The 23,968-nt window shown below is 37.4% G+C and overlaps 1 protein-coding gene across 5 annotated transcripts in view; it reads left to right on the top strand.

Moving 5' to 3' along the window:
• RNGTT (RNA guanylyltransferase and 5'-phosphatase) overlaps positions 1-23,968 on the top strand; it is a 361,923-nt gene that overhangs the window by 309,223 nt on the left and 28,732 nt on the right. Inside the window, exon 15 of one of the 5 annotated variants that reach the window (XR_010157739.1) lies at positions 14,983-15,026. The exons of 3 other annotated variants lie outside the window; for them this stretch is intronic. Coding sequence is in view for 1 of the 2 variants with exons in the window: in XM_063812541.1 (XP_063668611.1) it covers positions 21,668-21,751 (84 nt within the window). In the remaining variant the exon portion in view is untranslated. Of the gene's footprint in view, positions 1-14,982; positions 15,027-21,667; positions 23,685-23,968 lie in introns of those variants that run through there. One more of the 5 variants, XM_063812541.1, reaches the window with a different exon arrangement.

The following is a 23,968-nucleotide window of genomic DNA, read 5'->3' as shown; positions in this document are numbered from 1 at the left end:
CAGCCCACACTTCCACTCAGATGGAGTGGGCAAGTTCCAAGACCAGTCTTACCATGTTCCAGATGTCCAGACTCCAATCGCCGATTCCTTCCCAGTGTTCAACTGCTGTGTTAATTCTCCACGGGGGTCTGCCGCACACTGCTGTGGCAAGGCATTTGACCAGGGCAATTGCCTACGCGGGAGTGCTCCCAGGATCTGCTTTGCTTAAGCTCGCCGGAGTCCTCTCCAGGGATGCTCCACAGGGCAGGCCTAAGCCGCCTAAGAGGCTGCCTCAACTGTCCACTAATCACCTCGCTTCCAGGTCAGGGAACCAAGAAATGTAGCAGGAATGGTTGCAGACAAAACCTCTCGGACACTGGTTTTATGAAGGAAGAGGCTTTAATCAGCTGGGAGCATTGGTAGACTCACATCTCATGATCTGAGCTCCCCAAAGTAAAGATTCCTGTCCCTTTTAAGGGCTTACGACTCTGAGGGGTCAATGTGAAAGGGTCATGATACATTGTGCAAGTGGGGGCTACGTGACTGAGAGCTACATGCATCAGTGATGGGGGCTAGCAGAACAGAACAGAAAGTTTCACAAGTCTTCCTCATACAATGTCTGGAATCCACAAGCGGTTAGGTCAGGAGTTGATGTTTAACTACCAGGCACGGTTCTTGGCACCAAGCTATCTGGCTATTGATCTCACTTCTTCTTTTAACCTTTTGCTTTCTCATGAAATAGGAGACAATGGGAGAGGTGGTCTCCTTCCTTAAAGGTGTGTTTCCTCTATGCCGATTTTGCCTAGGGTTGTAATCACAAGGAATGCTATATTTTGTCAAATGCTTTTTCTGGATCCATTGATATGGTTTTTGTTTTTAATTCTGTTTATGTGGTGTATCACATTTATTAACTTGCGTATGTTAAACCAACCCCGCATCTCTGGTATGAAAGCCACTTGAAAGTGATGTATTACCTTTTTAATATGCTGTTGGATTCAGTTACACAGTATTTTGTTGAGGATTTTTTGCATCTGTGTTCGTCAGGGATATTGGTCTATAGTTTTCTTTTTTGTTATGTCCTTCCCTGGTTTTAATATTAGGGCAATAATGGTTTCAGGGAATGATTTAGGGAGGATTCCCTCTTTATCTTTTGGAATAGTTTCAGTAGGATTGGTACCAACTCTTCTTTGAATGTGTGATAGAATTTAGCTGTGAATCCATCTGGTCCTGGACTTTTTTTGTTGGCAATTTTTTTTTATTACTATATCAATCTCACTACTTGTTATTGGTCTGTTCAGAGTTTCTGTTTCTTCCTGGTTTAATCTAGGAGGGTTGTATATTTCCAGCAATTTATCCCTCTCCTCTAGATTTTCTAGTTTGTGTGCCTGAAGTTATTCATAGTAGCATTGAATGATTTTTTTGTATTTCTGTGGTATCAGTTGTAGTATCTCCCATTTCATTTCTACTTGAGCTTGTTTGAGTCTTCTCTCTTTCTTCTTTTTTGGTTAATCTCACTAATGGTCTGTCAATTTTTTTTTTAACCTTTTCAAGGAATCAGCATTTCGTTTTATTTATCTTTTGTATTGCTTTTTGTTTGTTTCAATTTCGTTTAGTTCTGCTCTGATCTTTGTTATTTCTTTTCTGCAGGGTTTGGGTTTGGTTTGTTGTTGTTTCTCTAGTTTCTTGGGGTGCGAGTTTAGATTGTCTGTTTGTGCTCTTTCAGACTTTTTGATGTAGGCGTTTAATGCTATGAACTTTCCTCTTAGTACCGCTTTTGCTGTATCCCAGAGGTTTTGATAGGTTGTGTCACTATTATCATTCAATTCAAAGAACTTCTTAATTTCCATCTTGATTTCATTGTTGACCCAAAGATCATTCAGGAGTAGATAATTTAATTTCTATGTATTTGTATGGTTTGGGGGGTTCCTTTTGGAGTTAATTTTCAATTTTATTCCACTGTGGTCTGAGAAAGTACTTGATATAATTTCAGTTATCTTAAATTTATTGAGACTTGTTTTGTGACCTATCTTATGGTCTGTCTTGGAGAATGTTACATGTGCTGTTGAAAGGAATGTATATTCTGCAGTTGTTGGGTAGAATGTTGTGTAAATATCTGTTAAGTCCATTTGTTCTAGGGTATAGTTTAAGTCCATTGTTTCTTTGTTGACTTTCTGTCTTGATGACCTGTCCAGTGCTGTCAATGGAGTATTGAAGTCCCCCACTATTATGGTGTTGCCGTCTATCTCATTTCTTAGGTCTAGTAGTAATTGTTGTATAAATTTGGGAGCTCCAGTGCTAGGTGCATGTATTTAGGATTGTGATATTTTCCTGTTGGAGACTAATCCTTTTATCATTGTATAATGTCTCTCCTTTTCTTTCTTTCTTTTTTTTTTTTTTTTTTTTTTACCATTGTTGCTTTAAAGTCTGTTTTGTCTGATATAAGAATAGCCACTCCTGCTCACTTTTGGTGTTCATTTGCATGGAATATCTTTTTTCACCTCTTTACCTGGAGTTTATTTGAGTCCTTATGTGTTAGTTGAGTCTCTTGAAGACAACAGATAGGATACTTGGTTGGTGGATTTTTATCCATTCTGCTATTCTGTATCTTTTAAGTGGAGCATTTTGGCCATTTACATTCAATGTTAGTACTGAGATGTGAGGTACTGTTCTATTCATCATGCTAGTTGTTGCCTGAATACCTTGGGGTTTTGTTTTGTTTTCATTGTGTTGTTTTATAGGCCCTGTGAGATTTATGCTTTAAGGAGGTTCTATTTTGGTGCATTTCGAGGTTTTGTTTTAAGATTTAGAACTTTTTTAGCATTTCTTGTAGTGCTGGCTTAGTAGTGGCAAATTATCTCAGCATTTGTTTGTCTAAAACAGACTATCTCTCCTTCATTTATGAAGCTTAATTTTGCTGGATACAAACTTTTTTCCTGACTGTTGTTTTGTTTCAGGAGAGTAAAGATAGGACCCCAATGCCTGCTGGTTTGTAAGGTTTCTGCTGAGAAATGAGCTGTTAATCTGATAGGTTTTCCTTTATAGGTTACCTGCTGCTTTTGTCTCATAGGTGTTAAGATTATTTCCTTTATCTTGACTTTAGATAACCTGATGACTATGTGCCTAGGCAATCATCTTTTTGTGATGAACTTCCCGGGTGTTCTTTGAGCGTCCTGTATTTGGATGTCTAGATCTCTAGCAAGACCAGGGAAGTTTTTATTGACTATTCCCTCAAATAAGTTTTCTAAATTTCTAGATTTCTCTTCTTCCTCAGGAACACCAGTTATTCTTATGTTTGGTCATTTTAACATAATCCCAAATTTCTTGGAGGCTTTGTTCATTTTTTTTTTTTAATTCTTTTTCTCTTTGTCTTTGTCTGATTGGGTTAATTCAAAAGCCTGTCTTCAAGCTCTGAAATTCTTTCTTCTACTTGTTCTAGTCTATTGTTGAAACTTTCCAGTGTATTTTGCATTTCTCTAAGTGTGTCTTTTACTTCCAGAAGTTGTAATTGTCCTTTCTTTGTGGTACCTATTTCTGTGGAGACTTTTTCAACCATATCCTGTATTTTTAAAAAATTTCTTTAAGTTGATTTTTACCTTTCTCTGGTACCTCCTTGAGTAGCTTAATAATCAACCTTCTAAATTCTTTATCAGACAATTCAGATTTCTTCTTGGCTTGGATCCATTGCTGGGGAGCTAGTGTGATCTTTAGTGGGTGTTATAAGAACCTTGTTTCATCATACCAGAATCACTTTTTTGGTTCCTTCTCATTTGAGTAGACTGTTTCAGTGGATAGATCTGGACTTCAAGGGCTGCTGTTCAGATTCTTTTATCCCACAGAGTAATCCCTTGATGTGTTGCTCTCCCCCTGTATGTCAGGGTTCTCTAGATGGACAGAACTCATAGGATAGATGTATATATGAAGGGGAGTTTATGAGGAGAATTGACTCACACGATCACAGTGAAGTCCCACAGTAGGCCGTCTGCAAGCTGAGGAACCAGGAAGCCAGTCTGAGTTCTAAAACCTCAAAAGTAGGGAAGCTGATAGTGCAGCCTTCAGTCTGTGGCCGAAGGCCCGAGAGCCCCTGGCAAATCACTGGTCTAAGTCCAAGAGTCTAAAAGCTGAAGAATCTGGGAGTCTGATGTTCGAGGGCAGGAAGCATCCAGCACGGGAGAAACATGGAGGCCAGAAGACTTAGCCTGTCTAGTCTTTCCGTGTTCCTCTGCCTGCTTTTATTCTGGTTGTGTTGGCAGCTGATTAGATTGTGCCCACTTGAATTGAGGGTAGGTCTGCCTTTCCCAGTCCACAGACTCAAATGTTAATGTCCTTTGGCAACACCCTCACAGATACACCCAGGAACAATACTTTGCATCCTTCAATCCAATCAAGTTGACACTCAATATTAACCATCACACCATCATCCCCAAGGGATTGGGCTTCCTGAGAGCCAGACTGCAATGATTACTATTGCCCTTCTAGGTCTAGCCACCCAGTGGGGCTACCCGGCCCCTGGCTAGTGCTGGGGAGTGTCTACAAAGAGTCCTGTGATGTGAACCATCTTCAGATCTTCCAGCTGTGGATACCAGCATCTGCCCCGGTGAAGGTGACAGGGGACTGAAGTGAACTCTGTAGGAATCATTGGTTGTTGTTTTGTTTAGTGTGCTGGTTTTCTTGAATGTGGTTATGCTAGTGGTGACGTTGTCATATGGACAGACTCTGGACTTCTGGTTGGCCAAGGTGTTGCAGGTGGTGGAATTAGCTGTTGTTTTCTCCTTCCTCGGTACAGGATTGTTCTGCTATGAGCTGCTGTAATGGCTTGAGTTGGCTGGCCTCCAGACAGGAGGTGGCACTTGCAAGAGAATACCAGCTGTGGTAGTAGGAGGGGAATATAATCTTGCCCTACATTGGCCAGGATAAGTACTTGGGTTTCTCAGGTGATTGCGGGGTCATAGAGGTCCCAAGAGTTTATGTTTTTTGTCTTTGCCTACCAGGGCGGGTAGAGAAAAACCATCAGGTGGGGCAGGATTGGGCAGATCTGAGCTCAGACTCTCCTTGAGCAGGGCTTAATGCAGACACTGTGGGACATAGCAGGTGATTCTTAGGCCAGTGGATTTATGTTCCAAGGGGAATTATGGCTGCCTCTGCTGCATCATACAGGTCACCAGGCAAGTGGGGAAAGCTGGCAGTGACAGGCTTTATCCAGTTCCCATGCAGCCAGCAATGCCAGTCTTCCTCCCACTGTGCCCCACCGACAGCACCAAGTTTATATTCATGGAGCGGGAAGCAGAACTGAGATCTTGACCCAAGCTACAAGTCTCTCCACTGAGAAAGCAAGCAGGGCTCTCAGGCCTCACCCCTTCCCACCTGCCTGCACCATCAGCTGCAGTTTCTGTGCTCATATCTGTATTTTCCATTTGCCTCCCCACCCCCTGATTCTGTTTAGGAAAACTTGTGCTCATTTGAAATTATTACAGAGTTCATCTAGGAGCTTCTTTCACTCTGTGGCTCCTTCCCAATTCTGTTGGCTGCCTTCCCCAAGGACCTCTCTCAGATAAGGCTAACAATGGCTTCCCTGGGCTCAAGCTGGAGACCAGGAGTGACTACAGGGCTCTTCCTGCTGCTTCTTCTACTTTAGTATTTTCCTCAGCTCTCTAAATCCATTTCAGCTCTAAGTGAGGTTAAATCCTTCTCCCATGATCTGGATTTTCAGGTTTTCCAGTGGGGATATATGTTCAGAAGCAGACTTTTCCCCTGTCACACTTTGGGAACTCACAGTTTTTTGGCTGTCTCATGGAGTTTGCAGCAGCAAGCCACTTCTTTCAAAGGGTCTGTGACTTCTTTTGGTTTTCCTGGTATGTTTCTTTGGTGGTTCTTGAAGCAAAAGTTCACAGTGTGAGTCTTCACACACTGTTCTGTTCATCCAAGTGGGAGATACACATAAGTCCTGTCTCCTAGCCACCATTTTCTGCAGCTCAGCCACTCGAGTAGCTGGGATTACAGGCATGTTGCCACCATGTTCAGCTAATTTTTAAATTTTTTATAGAGATGAGGTCTCACATTGTTGCCCAGGCTGGTCTGGAACTCCTGGGCTCAAGCAAGTCTCCTGCCTCAGCCTCCCAAAGTGTTGGGATTACAGATGTGAGCCACTGTGCCTGGCCTTCCTCAACTTACTTTTTTTTTTTTTTTTTTATCTCTTAACATCTTCAGTAAGTCATGGGGAAGGTTCAGTCCTCAACTTTCACCCAAGGTAGAGACTCTACTCCCAGATGACTGACCCCTTTCAAAATCCTGTGAAAACCATGAACCCTCTCCCTAGAAAAGTTTACATACATAGACATACTTTTGCTTATAATTTCAGAGGGTTCATGAACCCCACTGGAGTGCATTCAAGGACCCCAAATTGTGAACCATAATAAGTGAATAAAATGTTCTCCCAAGTTTTCTATTAACCAAGGAGATACTAGATTCATAAAAAATTAAGTTTTCAGAGAAAATTTTTTATTTGAACTTGATTTTAAACATGCTTGATTATCCTCTTGTTTATCCTAAAATATAAGCTACATAAAACACCAATCATTTTATAATGAGTGGTAACATGGAGTAAGAAAGGACATGCTTAACATATCCACAACTGTAGTTTTATACTATAAATGAAGCAGATTTCATCCTCATCCAAGACTGTAACTCCTTTGACTTTATTGAGATTAAATTTCTAAATGTACTGGGATGTATGCCACTTAGGATTTTATTAAGTAAGCGATATAGTTCATTATACCTTTATATGCAGTCTTTGAAATTAAAAAGGGAAGTTTTTCAGAAGTCCTTTATGTGAGGATTGGGGACTGGGTATTTCTATATATCTTTTCATAATACCTTTATCTTAATATATATATTCTATTTTTCACATCTTATTTTTGTAGATATGTTCTAGTTTAATAGTTTGCATTTTACACCAGTTACTCTGTGTTGTTTTCTAGAGCATGTCAAAGTCTAGTAAAAATCTTAATGCTAATTCTTGTGGGTTTCTCATTATGAAAGCTTCACTTACCAGCCAGAATCCATAAAAACCAAGAAGGATTGAAGCCTCTCAAGATCACATTTAATCAACCAAAGGGTTGTTATGGAGAGACACAAAGCTACAGGGCCATCTCTTGATATTAGTTGTCTTTTCCAGTTCTGATAGTCCAAGAATTGTGAGTGGCTGTAAGGCTGAGTCAGACCCAAGTTTCCACTTTGACACTGCAGAAAGGCTTGAAAAAAGTCTTCTATATTTTAAGTAGGAATTTTTTGCAGCAGCCATATGTGGAAAGTAAGGACTATAACCATTATATGGGATTTTTTTTTAAGGCAGTTATTTTTCAGTCAGTACAGCAACATTATTCCCTGCCTCAGTCTGGTTCTGTCCCTCCTGAGTAACTGGGTGCCATTAGTCACAGTCAGATACTCTAAGCTTTCTGAACTTGAATTTTAAAAAATCTCTATGGCCAAGAAAACGTAAGAGTGATGTTTGTATTCGTGTGCATATGCAATAGATGCAAAGAAATACTTATCTCTTCATTTTTGAAGTCAAAATTGAAAATCTATCAAACCATCCACTTGGACATCATTTCTATTTTTTTTAAAGTAGCATATTTTTCCTTTAAGGTATTTCAAGCTCAGATTGTTATTTGATATGTTAAAAATATTTTTAAGATTATTAACAAGTAAATGTTAATATTTAGCCTAAATTAAATTTAAGAGTAAAGTATTTATTTGGAATCTTTCTATTATAAGAGACTGAAATATGCTAGGAAACCTATTAGTAATGATTTGGTTTGTTTGCTGACTGATGATCTTTTAGAAAATATCTGGCTTATTAGATCAACACTTATTTTTACTAAAAGAAACTAACGTTCATATTTTAAACCTCTAAAATATCTGAAGAATAACTGAATGTTCTAGTTCGATGACTTCCAAACTTTTGTTCATGACCTGCACAAAATATATTTCCTTCAGGTTCTAGTATATGCACACATACGTGTATTTATATACATGTAATGTGAGCTGAAGTTTCAAAATATGTGTGATGCCATTTTGTTTTGTTTCTTTTTCTTTTGATTTAGTTTTTAGATGCTGGTCTCAACCCACTAAATTAATTTCTGTATTGGAAAATGGGTCACGACTCACAGTTTGGCAAACACTGCTTCAGGGTAGGACTTGTCCAGCTAATGCTGCCATATGCTTCTGGCAGGAGAGTGCCACATTTTGTGATATAGATGATAGGGAGGAGGCTTACCTGTCCCTGAACTCATGATTACCCTCAGAATGTCTTTGGAGGGGAAGAAAAAGATGAGATCTCATAGTTACTGGGAAGAGGGAGGAAGGAAAAGATGAATGAGAAATGAATTAAAATGTTTTATGGAGCCAAGTAAAACCATTTTCTGTTTCAAAAGTACGAATTCTCAAGAACAGAGGGGAGCCTTGCACATCTACTCTGTCTCCCAAGTGATTTCATGTTTTTTGAGGATAGAGAAAGAAAGAAAGGTAAGATCTTCCTTAGATGAAAAAATTAGAAAGAAAAGGAGGTAGGTGAAAACTTGAGAGAAAGGAATGAAATCAGGTCTAGATCTGTGTGACATAGTCGTTGAATAATGGCTAAATTTTCTGTAATACTCTTAATGATGAGGAAAATTTTCAGTGTTTCATATTACAGTAATAAAAGATGAAGTGTTTATCCCTTTGTTGAAAATAGATTCAAAAAGTAAATGAAGGTTAAAGGAAAACCTTATGGATACTAAATTCTCCCTACTTCCATGCAATAGCTATTAAGTTGCTGACCACTTCTCCACAGTTGCTGACAGAGCATTTTGGGATTACTGCTGAGTGTCGAGCAACCCTACACTGTAACTTTCTGGATGTTAAAAATCATGCAGTGATTACTAACGAGTCATACAGTAGTTGTAGATAAAAGTTCTAAAAGATAGTCTATAATGGTTGTTCTCCTACCCAGGTGCTTTTGGTAGCATTATTGACAAAACAGAATGCCACATAAGTCCTAAAGCACACACATTTCAATCTCAATATTATCTTTATGTCCTTAGACAACTTATCAAAAGACTGTAAGCCCTATGAGGCTGAGCTGTTTCTTGTCCACTTCTGTATCCTCAGCATTTAGCCCAGTTGCTGGTATATGAAAGCACTAATAAATATTTCTTAACATTATAATTGAAGAATGACTGGAAAGCCAAGTGGGCTTTGTTTTTTGTTTTCTGTTGTTTTTAACATTAAGTATATACCATGGAGTTCATCAAACTATTTAAAAGCTCTGGTTCTAATTACATACATATTTACTGCATTGAAAATTTTAATTTCTAATCTCTGTTACATCTTGAGCTTAGTATATCTTTGTGGCAATATAAATCAATTTTATTTTCTAATTTAAATTGTGGTTGTAAGTTATTAACATCAACTTTATTTGGAATGTAGATTTTGTGAATACATTCTTCTGAGAACACTTTAAATATAGCCCTCAAATTGTTTTTCAATTAAGAAATTTAGCATTTTTCTTAGCTGGAAATTTCGATGACTTTTGAGCTAGACATTTTGTAGAAAACTGTTGGAAATATTTTGGCATATTCTAGTGTTTTTTAAAACATTATACCACTATATTAAGGTGAGTTCTTGTTAAACATGGCTTGAACAAAGAATAAACAATTTTATTTTGTATCTTTGAAAAGTTTTCCAAAAAAGGAAATGCAATACTTTACCTACTTAGGTATTTACAGTGCAGTCAGTGGACCTCCTATTTTGATGAAAGGAACTAGCATGGTACTTCTTTTCCTGTTGTTTTCTTTAACCAGTATTTTGCTTCTAAAAAGAAGTAGTTCTCTTACTTGAATTTCAGAGACACTAATAACCATGTAAATATAAAAGATTATGTAAAAATCCCTATTGCTGAAGTCATGTCTGATAAATAATGCCACAGTTTCGGATCTAGATTCATATTAAATGTCTAGAAGTTATGCATTTTACTTATTACAGAAAGGAGAAAAATCATTCCTTCAGCAAATACTAATCCATTATAAAAGAGTGTTCTCTTGTCCTCTTGCCTAATAAAGTCTCAAAAAACAAAATAACTCTCCCTCCATCCTTACCCTAAATGCAGGCACAACAGTAAAGACCCATTTCAAGTGGTGTGTGGTTGTAATTCATGCATTTAGGAAAGCTCCAGACCTGCGCTTGTTTTGGTTGACTCTTCTTACAACATGCACATTGTGAACAACCCCAAGCAAAACAAGACCCATTTTCCTGATAATTCTCTCTCCGCCTCCACCCCAAAGAGCACTAACAAACTCCAAGTCTAGATCATAGAAATCCACACGTTCCCCAAATTTGTAATAGGAAGTATTAACTTGGTATGTGAGCACCTTCAGAAGTTTGAGATTGCTGCTGTAAGTGACATCTTGTCATTAATGTTGTGGTGTGTGGATTGGAGGGATCTTTAATTTTCTAAAACAGGAATAAAGAGATGTATTCCAGTAAATCTAATAATCTCTTAAAATAGTTTTTTTTCTAAATTGTGAACTAAATATTTGTCTTCTCCATGTCCTCAAATTTTATTATCTACAGAATTAATTGCCTGTAAGTAAAATGACAAGTTTGCAGTTCAGAAGATTTGCGAACTATGCTAAATGCAATGAAGTACGAGATTTGGAGAAACTTGTAAATTTGTAACATTGAAAATAGAAGTCAGCATTAAGTTACCATTTGGATATTGACAGTTAAAATATGTTAAATATTTAACTGTATATTTAAATTCTTTTTACAGTGTCACAAGATCAGAGCATTTCCAATACTCAGGAAATAGCTTCACAAGTGATCATTCATCTGCTAAAATAATATGTTGCTTCTGATTAGTTGACTCAGTTAATAATAGTGAAAAATTATAAGATATTTAAGTTTTTTGCTGAGATTTAAGTTTGGTAATTTGCAAAATATTAACAGTGAACACATATTTTATTTACATGTATATATACATATTTACATACATACTCTTTTAAAAATTAATCTATCCACCATGTGCACAGACATAAAATGACATTTTAGGTTGTTTGATGATCCATAATTTCTTCTTAATAGATTTTAGTATTTTACATCAGATTTGCTTTCTAAGTGTTAGTAGCCAGTAAAAGCAATTATCTAGTGGAAATTTGGTTTAAAATAAAAATTTGGGGGGGCAAGAAGGCTGAGACATAGGGAAATGAATAATATAAAAGGATATTTAAATTTAATGTATTTATATATAGTAATTTTTACATCTTATTGTGAAATGTTACAACCATATTGATATATTTTTGGAAATCTCATCCTTTTTTTCTTTGTCAGCATTTTATAACTTTAATATGAAAAAGAAAAACAGGATAATTTATTTGTTTAAAACCAAAAACATGAATAATTATGTTTTTAACTTTTAAAGTTAGTGCTTTTATCAAATAGAAAAATAGCCAACATTTGTTGAGTATTATATGCCCAGCAGGCACTATTCTAATTAATTCTCAAACAACCTGTAAAAGTGTAGGTACTTTAAACATTCCAGTTACAGATGGGGAAGATGACAACATAGTTACATTATATTGCCTTGTATGCAGAGTTATTTTTCTGTATACTATTTTGAAGTAATTAGTTACTGTTTCTATTGCATTATTGTCATATATAGTATATTATTATAGTTCTTGAACCCTTTCTGAGTTCTGCTTGTATGCCAGAATTATCCTAGTCCACTGACTGGACTAAGTGACTTGACCAAAGGGATGTGGTTTTAACGACAAAGACAAAAATAGAGAATGGTTGAGTTGTTGTTGTTGTTGTTGTTTTTTTTTAACATAAAAAGAGATGGGAGTATAAAGAGAGCTCAAAGTTATAATCTCACCTCTGCTACTCATTTAGTCATGTTGAGTGTTTATCTTCCTTAGTTGTTAATAGCAAAAGCTGAGAATTCTTGCATTGGGAATAATTGTGAATCTCTGAGATATTAAAGGGCTTCTTATTATAATATTATCTGATATCACTATGAAGTATTTTCTGTTCCCAGAGCATCCTGTTTGGAAGTTTACTATGTCATGTATTTCTCCTACCTGTCATTTTTAGAAGGGTCAGCCCTACTTGTTGTTTTTCTTTTACTTTTAGTTGATTACTTCTTCATGTCCACAAGATTTGGGTAACAGTATTATATAGTTATTAATTTGAAATAGTCTCTAGAAGTCTATTTTATTTCTTTAAGAACTAGCTGGTAGGAGATCACTTATGTAAACAAATCACTTATGCATTTTGAGTGCCCTGATTAGCTCAGAAAGATAAAGATAATATCTCATTTTCAAGATTTTTTTTCAAGTAGGTTTTGCCATCACGCTAGATTCAGTGAAAACAGTTTCTCATTTTTTTGCCCAAAGTTGAGTATGCCTTGTGTGAGCATAGCTGGAATTAAAACATTCTAATGTTTTTCAAGATCAGTCTTTCTTGGAGGCATTTTGATGACTCAGGGCTGATTTCAGCTGCAAAAAGAATTATAGCAGAATTGCAGGGAGAAGGAACAGATGTTTTTAAGTTTCGGAATGAGTAGGTTGGTTGCATAGCACATGGTTAATTGGGTGATGTAAAAGGCAGTGACTGTGAGAATAATCAAGAAAAGGTTCCCAGGGTGGTTATAGTTTAGCAAAAGAATGAATGAAGTAAAGTAACATGCACGTAATATAGGTCATTAGATGTCACTAAATGGAGATATCCAGAGAGGAATAGCCACACAAGGAAAAAGTAGAAATTATATTAGTGAGGAAAAGTTACTATTAGTGATGAACTCTTCCATGCTATTCCGTGCAGGCTCCCAGACCCTTTTAGGAGTCATTCTTATCCATAATAAGTAAAAATCTTAAGCAAAGTCTGACAATGATTTTCAAGTGCTTTTACTGGTTTGAACGATTTAATAAATCAGTAAAATCATGAAAAATTATAGTTTGGGAGAAAAAAAGTAAAGACAATTCTGTTCATTTGAATTCTATTCATTCGTGTTAGAGTACTAGGAATACCCTTACTTGGTCCACTCTCCTTGAGGCCTGGTCTCTCCTTCAGTCAGCACTGTTGGCCAGGACAGTTAACATCCACCTCTTCTGAATGCCCTGGGCTGGGTCCACATCACTTTCCTCCTCAAAACCTTACACTCTATAGTCTTTATTTTGGGTATCTTGATACTCTAGCACAAATTCATTCTCCTATTTATGGCTTTTAGAACCTTTTTTTTTTTTGAGACGTAGTCTCGCTCTTTCACCCAGGCTGGAGTGCAGTGGCGCGATCTCGGCTCACTGCAAGCTCCACCTCCCGGGTTCACGCCATTCTCCTGCCTCAGCCTCCCGAGTAGCTGGGACTACAGGCGCCTGCCACCACGCCCAGCTAATTTTTTGTATTTTTATTAGAGACGTGATTTCACCGTGTTAACCAGGCTGGTCTCAATCTCCTGACCTCGTGATCCACCGCCTCGGCCTCCCAAAGTGCTGGGATTACAGGCGTGAGCCACCGCGCCCGGCTAGAACCTTTTTATGCTGCATTAATTTGATTTTGGCCACTTTTACATTAAAATGAACTGTTGCCCACTGTAGCAAACATAAATTCCTTTCATCATGTTTTCCCCTCCCATCATACCCTTATTTTACCTAACACCCACTTCTGTCTAATGCATGAAATGTGTTTACAATCCCTCTTTCTGTGACTATACATACTATTTTCTTGTCTGTTACATGTCTCAAAATTTACCTGCTAGTCAAAAACAAACATACAGACATTAAATATACAGTAAGTCCTCACTTAACATCGATGATAGGTTCTTGGAAACTGTGACTTTAAGAGAAATGACATATAACAAAGCCAAGTTTTTTTCCTTGCCCACATTTTAACAAAATGATGTTATTCAGGGACCTGCTGTACATTGCTTTGCTTAAGGTCGCAGTTTCCAAGAACCTATTGATGGTAAGTTAGGACTTACTGCATATGTACAAGACACTTTGGTGGAGACTGGGCATATAAAGATTAGTAACATATTTTATCTGCCTTCAACTTACTCACAGCTGATTTACAAAGAAATCTCTCTGTAAAAAGGTAATTATAACACAAAGTTGGATGTGATGTGTCAGATGCCTAGAATTGGTTATAAATGTCAAAAGCTGAGGAAAACCTGTGGACTGGGGCAGTTGAGGTAGGATTCACAAAGGAAGCAAGAACTGTTTTGCACTACCAATTAGGAGAATGGTAGGTTGTGAGTGAACTCATGCATGTGTGTTTTTATCTTTCTCTGCCTCTAGAAATAAAAGGATGGACAGATAATTTAGGAAAATAGAAAGCAAAGTGTGGAGCTTTGTTCGCCTGGGGTACAAGAGGCATAGTTGGGTAGGTGCAAAGGTTTGTATAGGGAGATAATAGGATGTGAAGAGGTAAATTGGTGTTAGAATTTATTATTATTATTATTATTATACTTTAAGTTTTAGAGTACATGTGCACAATGTGCAAGTTTGTTACATATGTATACATGTGCCATGTTGGTGTACTGCATCCATTAACTCGTCATTTAATATGTTGACAACAATGCAGACTGCCATAAGAATTTCTAAATTAATATTGGTACTGATATTTTCTTGGTAATTCATACCAATAATTCAGATGGCTTCTTTAGGCCCCAGCTTAAAAAACTAGTAATAAATGGTCATTGCCATGGATAATAACAAAAGGGTCCTGGATTCCTAAGTCTTACAGTCTTACTACCTGTCAGGTAGCAAAATATTTTTATATCTTCTTCACATTATTTGAAGTAATGGTTCGTAAGAGAAAGAAATGGAACTAATATAAAAATAGTTGAAGTTAGTGTTTCTGTTTGTTGTTTCTGATGTTCTGTTACTGCTCAAGTTGAGCTATTTGTGACAGGAAGTGAATGCAAATGTAGAGATCCTTTCTTAATGTGACTGATTATATCTTTGAATCTGACAGGTCAAGCCATGGAAGATTCTTCTTTTCCGTAGTTGTTATTTCAGGTATTTTCATCGTTGTTTTGTGTCTTAAGAGTTTAAAATCAAGCCTAAGTCTGTTAGACTTACTTTTCATAAGAGAATTTGATTCAGGAAAAATAGAACAGATTGATTGGTTAAGTTTGTTCAGGGCATGTTTTTCGTTCCCTCCCCACCTCCCCTCCCCTCCTCCCTCTCTCCCTTCCTCCCTTCCTTCTTTTCTTCTTCTTCTTCTTCTTCTTTTTTTTTTTTTTTAACAGGGTGTTGGTTCTGTCACCCAGGCTGGAGTGCAGGTACAGTCACTGCAGCCTCAAACTTTCAGGCTCAAGTGATCCTCCTACCTCAGCCTCCTGAGTAGCTGGGACTACAGGTGCATGCCACCATGCCCAGCTAATTTTTTATAGAGACAGGACCTCCCTATGTTGCCCAGGCTGGTCTCAAATTCCTGGCTTCAAGTGTCACCTGTCTTGGCCTCCCAAAGTGCTGGCATTACAGGCATGAGCCACTGTACCCATCTTGTTCAGTACATATTTTCATTGTGAAAGAGAAATCAGATCATTGCACCCTTTTCCCCATTGAAGATGATAATTACCCTTTGTTATTACATTCACAGCTTCTTCAGAAACTTCACAATTTTGAAAACATAGCATCAAGAGTTTGTGTTGAAAATAAATAATTATTATTTATAAACTATAAGTAACATATAAATCTAAAAGTCGAGCTTCTGTAGCATACTATTACCATAAAACACTTCTTTCAGTGTGTCTCCATGTTAATCTGGAAGAAGAAACCTGTACTCTGGTGTTAGCTGCCCTATAATAGAATTTGCATGTATCTGGTTCAATATATAATACTGATGGTCCCCGACCTCAATGGTTCAACTTATGATTTTTCAATTTATTTATTTATTTACTTATTTTTATTTTCATATATATATTTGTTTTATTATGCTTTAAGTTCTAGGGTACATGTGCACAACCTGCAGGTTTGTTACATATGTATACATGTGCCATGTTGGTGCACATTAATTCCTCATTTACATTAGGTATATCTGCACCCATTAACTCCTCATTTACATTAGGTATATCTCCTAATGCTATCCCTCCCCCTTCCCCCCACCCCACAACAGGCCCTGGTGTGTGATGTTCCCCTTCCTGTGTCCAAGTGTTCTCATTGTTCAATTCCCACCTATGAGTGAGAACATGCGGTGTTTGGTTTTTTGTCCTTGTGATAGTTTGCTGAGAATGATGGTTTCCAGCTTCAACCATGTCCCTACAAAGGACATGAACTCATCATTTTTTATGGCTGCATAGTATTCCATGGTGTATATATGCCACATTTTCTTAATCCAGTCTATCATTGTTGGACATTTGGGTTGGTTCCAAGTCTTTGCTACTGTGAGTAGTGCCACAATAAACATACGTGTGCCTGTGTCTTTATAGCAGCATGATTTATATTCCTTTGGGTGTATACCCAGTAATGGGATGGCTGGGTCAAATGGTATTTTTAGTTCTAGATCCCTGAGCAATCACCACACTGACTTCCACAATGGTTGAAGTAGTTTACAGTCCCACCAACAGTGTAAAAATGTTCCTGTTTCTCCACATCCTCTCCAGCACCTATTGTTTCCTGACTTTTTAATGATCACCATTCTAACTGGTGCGAGATGATATATCATTGTGGTTTTGATTTGCATTTCTCTGATTGCCAGTGATGAGCATGTTTCCATGTGTCTGCTGGCTGCATAAATGTCTTCTTTTGAGAAGTGTCTGTTCATATCCTTTGCCCACTTTTTGATGGGGTTGTTTGTTTTTTTCTTGTAAATTTGTTTGAGTTCTTTGTAGATTCTGGATATTAGCCCTTTGTCAGATGAGTAGATTGCAAAAATTTTTTTTAGGTTGCCTGTTCACTCTGATGGTAGTTTCTTTTGCTGTGCAGAAGCTCTTTAGTTTAATTAGATCCCATTTGTCAATTTTGGCTTTTGTTGCCATTGCTTTTGGTGTTTTAGACGTGAAGTCCTTGCCCATGCCTATGTCCTGAATGGTAATGCCTAGGTTTTCTTCTAGGGTTTTTATGGTTTTAGGTCTAACATTTAAATCTTTAATCCATCTTGATTAATTTTTGTGTAAGGTGTAAGGAAGGGATCCAGTTTCAGCTTTCTACATATGGCTAGCCAGTTTTCCCAGCACCATTTGTTAAATAGGGAATCCTTTCCTCATTTCTTGTTTTTGTCAGGTTTGTCAAAGATCAGATGGTTGTAGATGTGTGGTATTATTTCTGAGGGCTCTGTTCTGTTCCATTGGTCTGTATCTCTGTTTTGGTACCAGTACCATGCTGTTTTGGTTACTGTAGCCTTGTAGTATAGTTTGAAGTCAGGTAGCGTGATGCCTCCAGCTTTGTTCTTTTGGCTTAGGATTGTCTTGGCAATGCAGGCTCTTTTTTGGTTCCATATGAACTTGAAAGTAGTTTTTTCCAATTCTGTGAAGAAAGTCATTGGTAGCTTGATGGGGATGGCATTGAATCTATAAATTACTTTGGGCAGTATGGCCATTTTCACGATATCGATTCTTCCTACCCATGAGCATGGAAGGTTCTTCCATTTGTTTGTATCCTCTTTTATTTCATTGAACAGTGGTTTGTATTCTCCTTTAAGAGGTCCTTCACATCCCTTGTAAGTTGGATTCCTAGGTATTTTATTCTCTTTGAAGCAATTGTGAATGGGAGTTCACTCATGATTTTGCTCTCTGTTTGTCTGTTATTGGTGTATAAGAATGCTTGTGATTTTTGCACATTGATTTTGTATCCTGAGACTTTGCTGAAGTTGCCTGTCAGCTTAAGGAGATTTTGGGCTGAGACAATGGGGTTTTCTAGATATACAATCATGTCATCTGCAAACAGGGACAATTTGACTTCCTCTTTTCCTAATTGAATACCCTTTATTTCTTTCTCCTGCCTGATTGCCCTGGCCAGAACTTCCAACACTATGTTGAATAGGAGTGGTGAGAGAGGGCATCCCTGTCTTGTGCCAGTTTTCAAAGGGAATGCTTCCAGTTTTTGCCCATTCAGTATGATATTGGCTGTGGCTTTGTCATAAATAGCTCTTATTGTTTTGAGATATGCCCCATCAATAGCTAATTTATTGAGAATTTTTAGCATGAAGGGCTGTTGAATTTTGTCAAAGGCCTTTTCTGCATCTATTGAGATAATCATGTGGTTTTTGTCTTTGGTTCTGTTTGTATGCTGGATTATGTTTATTGATTAGCGTATGTTGAACCAGCCTTGCATCCCAGGGATGAAGCCCACTTACTTGATCATGATGGATAAGCTTTTTGATGTGCTGCTGGATTCGGTTTGCCAGTATTTTATTGAGGATTTTTGCATCAGTGTTCATCAGGGATATTGGTCTAAAATTCTCTTTTTTTGGTGTGTCTCTGCCAGGCTTTGGTATGAGGATGATGCTGGCCTCATAAAATGAGTTAGGGAGGATTCCCTCTTTTTCTATTGATTGGAATAGTTTCAGAAGGAATGGTACCAGCTCCTCCTTGTACCTCTGATAGAATTCGGCTGTGAATCCATTTGGTCCTGGACTTTTTTTGGTTGGTAAGCTATTAATTATTGCCTCAATTTCAGAGCCTGTTATTGGTCTATTAAGAGATTCAACTTCTTCCTGGTTTAGTCTTGGGAGAGTGTATGTGTCGAGGAATTTATCCATTTCTTCTAGATTTTCTAGTTTATTTTCATAGAGGTGTTTATAGTATTCTCTGATGGTAATTTGTATTTCTGTGGGATCGGTGGTGATATCCCCTTTATCATTTTTTATTGTGTCTATTTGATTCTTCTCTCTTTTCTTCTTTATTAGTCTTCCTAGTGGTCTATCAATTTTGTTGATCTTTTCAAAAAACCAGCTCCTGGATTCATTGATTTTTTTGAAGAGTTTTTTTTTGTCTCTATCTCCTTCAGTTCTGCTCTGATCTTACTTATTTCTTGCCTTCTGCTAGCTTTTGAATGTGTTTGCTCTTGCTTCCCTAGTTCTTTTAATTGTGATGTTAGGGTGTCAATTTTAGATCTTTCCTGCTTTCTCTTGTGGGCATTTAGTGCCATACATTTCCCTCTACACACTGCTTTGAATGTGTCCCAGAGATTCTGGTATGTTGTGTCTTTGTTCTCACTGGTTTCAAAGAACATCTTTATTTCTGCCTTCATTTCGTTATGTACCCAGTAGTCATTCAGGAGCAGGTTGTTCAGTTTCCATGTAGTTGAGCAGTTTTGAGTGAGTTTCTTAATCCTGAGTTCTAGTTTGATTGCACTGTGGTCTGAGAGACAGGTTGTTATAATTTCTGTTCTTTTACATTTGCTGAGGAGTGCTTTACTTCCAACTATGTGGCCAATTTTGGAATAGGTGCGGTGTGGTGATGAGAAGAATGTATATTCTGTTGATTTGGGGTGGAGAGTTCTGTAGATGTCTATTAGGTCCACTTGGTGCAGAGCTGAATTCAATTCCTGGACATCCTTGTTAACTTTCTGTCTCGTTGATCTGTCTAATGTTGACAGTTGGGTGTTAAAGTCTCCCATTATTATTGTGTGGAGATTTTTCAATTTGTGATGGTGTGAAAGTAATATACATTCAGTCGAAACTGTGCTTTCAGTGCCCATACAATCGTTCTTTCCCTTTCAGTACTATATTCAGTAAACTATATGAGACATTCAACACTTCGTTATAAAATAGGATTTATGCTCTCTTTTCTGTGTTTCCTTTTTTTTTCAGACCTGGTCAATAGGAAGTATAAATTAGGGTTTATATTAGATGATTTTTTTTCCCAAATGTAAGCTAATGTAAGTGTCTTAAGCACACTTAAGGTAGGCTATGCTAAGCTGTGAGGTTAGGTAGGTTAGGTGTATTAAATGCATTTTTGACTTAATGATATTTTCAACTTACAGTGGGCTAAGCAGGATGTAACCGTATTGTAAGTCAAGGCGCATTTGTACTTCCCTTTTGGAAATAATAATCTTTGACATTATTTTCAAGGTTAGACATTTGCATCGAGATCAAAGATAATTTTTTCAAACTTAGCTCTGGCATAAACAGAATTACATGACTTTAATTGTACTAGGTATAGAAGAAAAAGTATTTTTATAAATAGGCAAAATAAATCATTTTTATTGAGCACATATTATGTGCCTAAGACATATTATACCTTCTAGTGTTTATAGCAGTCTTACTAAGTAAATATTGCTTTTATTTTCATGTGAGAAAATGGAAACTCAGAGAGGTTAAATAACTTGCCCATGGTCATAAAATCAGCAAATGATGGAATTGAGATTAGAACTCAGGTTTTTCTGCCTTTCCAACCCCACCCTTTTTGTTCTTATGACACTGTTCTTGTATAAATATTGCTGACTTACATTTGAGAATGTCAAGTATTTCACGGGAGCCAGCACATGCAAGAGTGCATTTTAAAGAAGAACCTCTATAGAAATGTCAGACTGTATATACTTACTTCAGTTATCCAACATCATCATTTAATGAAGTATTTTCCCTGTAGCTTTTTAAAGCAAGCATTTATGTAAAATTTTCCCTTTGATATGTTAGAAGTATCCCTACCTTCTTAAAGTGTTCTGTAATTTATATAACATTTATTTGGGGTATCATATTAGGCTCTTGCCGTGTGCTTTAATAAGGCAGTGGCCTCAGGATTTGTTAAATGTCCTTAAGTCAGTTACTGCCTTGAAAAGTGGTCCATGATTAGTATATTTTTGTAGTTAGTGATTTGCTGTCAGCTGTCATTTCTCAAGGTCAAATTCTGGCAGTTCCTTGCATCCTATTATATACATCCATAAGCTTTGACCTGTGAGCCTAAAGGTATCTCTACACCCTCCTGGAGAAAGATATAGTACTTTGATTCACTGACATTACATTCCTATTTTCTCTCTCTCTCTCTCTCTCTCTCTCTCTCTCTCTCTCTCTCCCCCCCAAATGACAAGGTAGCTAATTCTTCTGTGTGTTCCTTAAGGCACTATTAACACACTAGTAGTGCCAGTGTTTGTATGTTTAAAAGACCTACAGACTTACTTTTTATTTCTTTTAAATACATACACTTCTCCTGTGATCGTAAATATTTGAATGTGATGCTACTGTATACTGGCTGTGTATGTGTGAATACAGCCAGGATGACAAAAAGCAGCTGCAGTTATGCTCAGAAAGAGTGTTGTTTCATTTACAGTGGTTTCTTTTCTTCAATGAGTCTGCTGCCTTTACTCAAAAATCTCCCTTTCTTCACTGTGACAGCAGCTGGAGTCTTTGTTACTGCCACTCACAGCCATACCCAGTGATGAAAAACAGGTTTGAAACTTAAAATACTTCTCTTTCCAACTTAGCTTGTACTCATTGTAAATTCAAGTCTCTCCACCCAAATGACTGAATCAGTTCTGCTTTCTATTTTGTCTGTCAGTGCTTTACTGGAATTTTCACTTTTGTCTTAGCAGTAATAGTGTAGTGTGATTTATAATCCACATTCCTCTATTAAGTCATTCTGCAGATTTAGATCCTTTGCTTGTCTCTACAGTGCGGAGCTCATCTGTGGTACCTGAGTGTTTATGGTATATAATCATGCTTACAGTATATTTCAGCTTCACCATGGTTAATTTTTTTTTTTTTTTTTTTTTTTTAGACAGAGTCTCGCTCTGTTGCCCAAGCTAGAGTGCAGTGGCGCCATCTCAGCTCACTGCAACCTCCGCCTCATGGGTTCAAGTGATTCTTCTGCCTCAGCTTCCTGAGTAGGTGGGATTACAGGCGCCCGCCACCGTGCCTGGCTAATTTTTGTATTTTTAGTAGAGACAGGGTTTCACTATCTTGGCCACTCTGGTCTCAGACTCCTGACCTCGTGATCCACCTGCCTTGGCCTCCCAAAGTACTGGGATTACAGGCGTGAGCCACAGCACCTGGCCGGTCGTCTTAACACAGCAGTATTAATATGAACTGGGAGCTTTTTATCCAACTGGAAACATGCTAATGGCAGATTCTAGGGACTCTCATAGAAGAAATACATTATTAGGTATGAAAATAACCCAAGCAGCTTATTATACTTTGCAGAGGAATCTCTTAAAGAATAGTTTCATCTACTTCTTTCCATTAATAGGGACCTTATCCAAATTTTTATTTTGGGAGCTTACAACGTAAATATATAGTGTTAAGTTCTCCTGAATATACATGTAATACATATTCAGAAATAGGTGAACTGTAATGTCACAGCTTTGTCATGGTCATTTGTAACTGGAATAATAATATGCAGATGACTCTTAATTCTTCACTCTAATCCTCAATCCTCATTCTTTTTTAAAACCTCAGTTTTGAATCTTCAGCTGCCTACTGGGCAGTTAAATTGACAATTTCAACATCACCTCAGATCCAGTTATTTTTGTTGCTCTTTTTTTTTTCTTTTTTTTGAGACAAGGTCTCACTCTGTCACCCAGGCTGGAGTGCAGTGGTGTGATCATAGTTCACTGCCCTATCTCCCAGGCTCAAGAGATCTTCCTACCTTAGCCTCTTGAGTAGCTGGGACTACAGGCACATGCCACCATGCCTGGATTTTTTTTTTTTTTTAGAGACAGGGTCTCGGTATGCTGCCTATGTTGGTCTCAAACTCCTGAGCTGAAGTTATCCTCCCACCTTGGCCTCCCAAAGTGCTGGGATTACAGGCATGAGCCACTGCACTGGCCTTTATTGCTCGATAAATGACATTTAATTAATACCTACCACATGTTATGCATCATTCACTCATTAAACTGACATTCATTAAGCATCTTTATGTGCCAAGTACTTTGATAGGCACTGGGATTCAAGTGGTGAATAAGACTGAAATGGTCCCTGCCTTTATGGAGTTTACTGTCTACAGCATAGGGGCTGCTAATTGAATAAATACTTCAGGATTGACTAATACAATGATAAGGAAAATAAGGGGACTCTTCAGATGGAGAGCAAGGGTAGCTAGCCCTGTCTAATGAGTCACAGAAGGCCTCCCTGATTGAAGTCATTTCTAAGCCACGAATTGAAGCGTGTGAAGGAGTTAGATGAGTGGGGGCAAACTATTTTTTTCTCTCTATGCCTTAGTTTCCTCATTTGTAGAGATAAAAAGAGAAAACAAATGAATAAATTCCTTAATGCATGTGAAGGTACTTAGAACAGTACCTGGCTCTGAGTGTGGCTGCTGTCTTCATCATCTGTATCGTCATCATTAATCATTCATTCAGGTTTTCAAATAAACATCTATTGAGCACTTACAAAGTACTAGGCATTTTTCAGTATTGTGGTGGGATTCAGAAATGAAAATCATAAAAATCTATCCTTCCAAGGAGATATGTATACAAATAGCTACAAAGCAGAGAGTAATACAGCAAGAACTATAAGGGAAGTATGAGCCAATTTCTGGGCAGGAGCATTCCTTTTTATTTGGGAGTGGTGTATGATTTGTGCCACTTACTTGGCAAGTGCTTGTAAACTGCCTGTGAAATCTTAGTTTTTCTTGTATTCTTATTTACTTTTTGAGATTTTTGCCTGTGTATATCTTTACTTGCCACTGAAATTTTTCATGTTGAAGTGAGGAAGTATATATCTCACAGACTGAGATATATGAATAGTAGGTGCTCTGTATGCTGATGAGTAGTCTTAAAAGCCTATTAAACTTTTAATAGTAACCCAGTACCATTTAATAGTAAAATAAGTAACCCAAAAGGGTTACTTACTTTAAAAGCCTCGTAACTGCTTAAGGCCTTTATTATAATAGCGTCACATGCTTTAGAGGGACTCAGTGTAGATGAAGAAATAGACGTTACCTCCTCTAAAATAAAAAAAGTTATTCATGGATGCATCATCTGTTGATTCTACCAAATGTCTGTTCTAATATTTGCTGTAGTAAAGTGACATCTTTGACATCATTTTTGAAATGTATTACCATATTTAACTGAAAAAAATA

Source organism: Pan troglodytes, chromosome 5 (assembly GCF_028858775.2).
Source record: "Pan troglodytes isolate AG18354 chromosome 5, NHGRI_mPanTro3-v2.0_pri, whole genome shotgun sequence".
NCBI lineage: Eukaryota > Metazoa > Chordata > Mammalia > Primates > Hominidae > Pan > Pan troglodytes.
The sequence above is the reverse complement of the archived record's forward strand: the minus strand, read 5'-3'. Positions and strand labels throughout refer to the sequence as shown.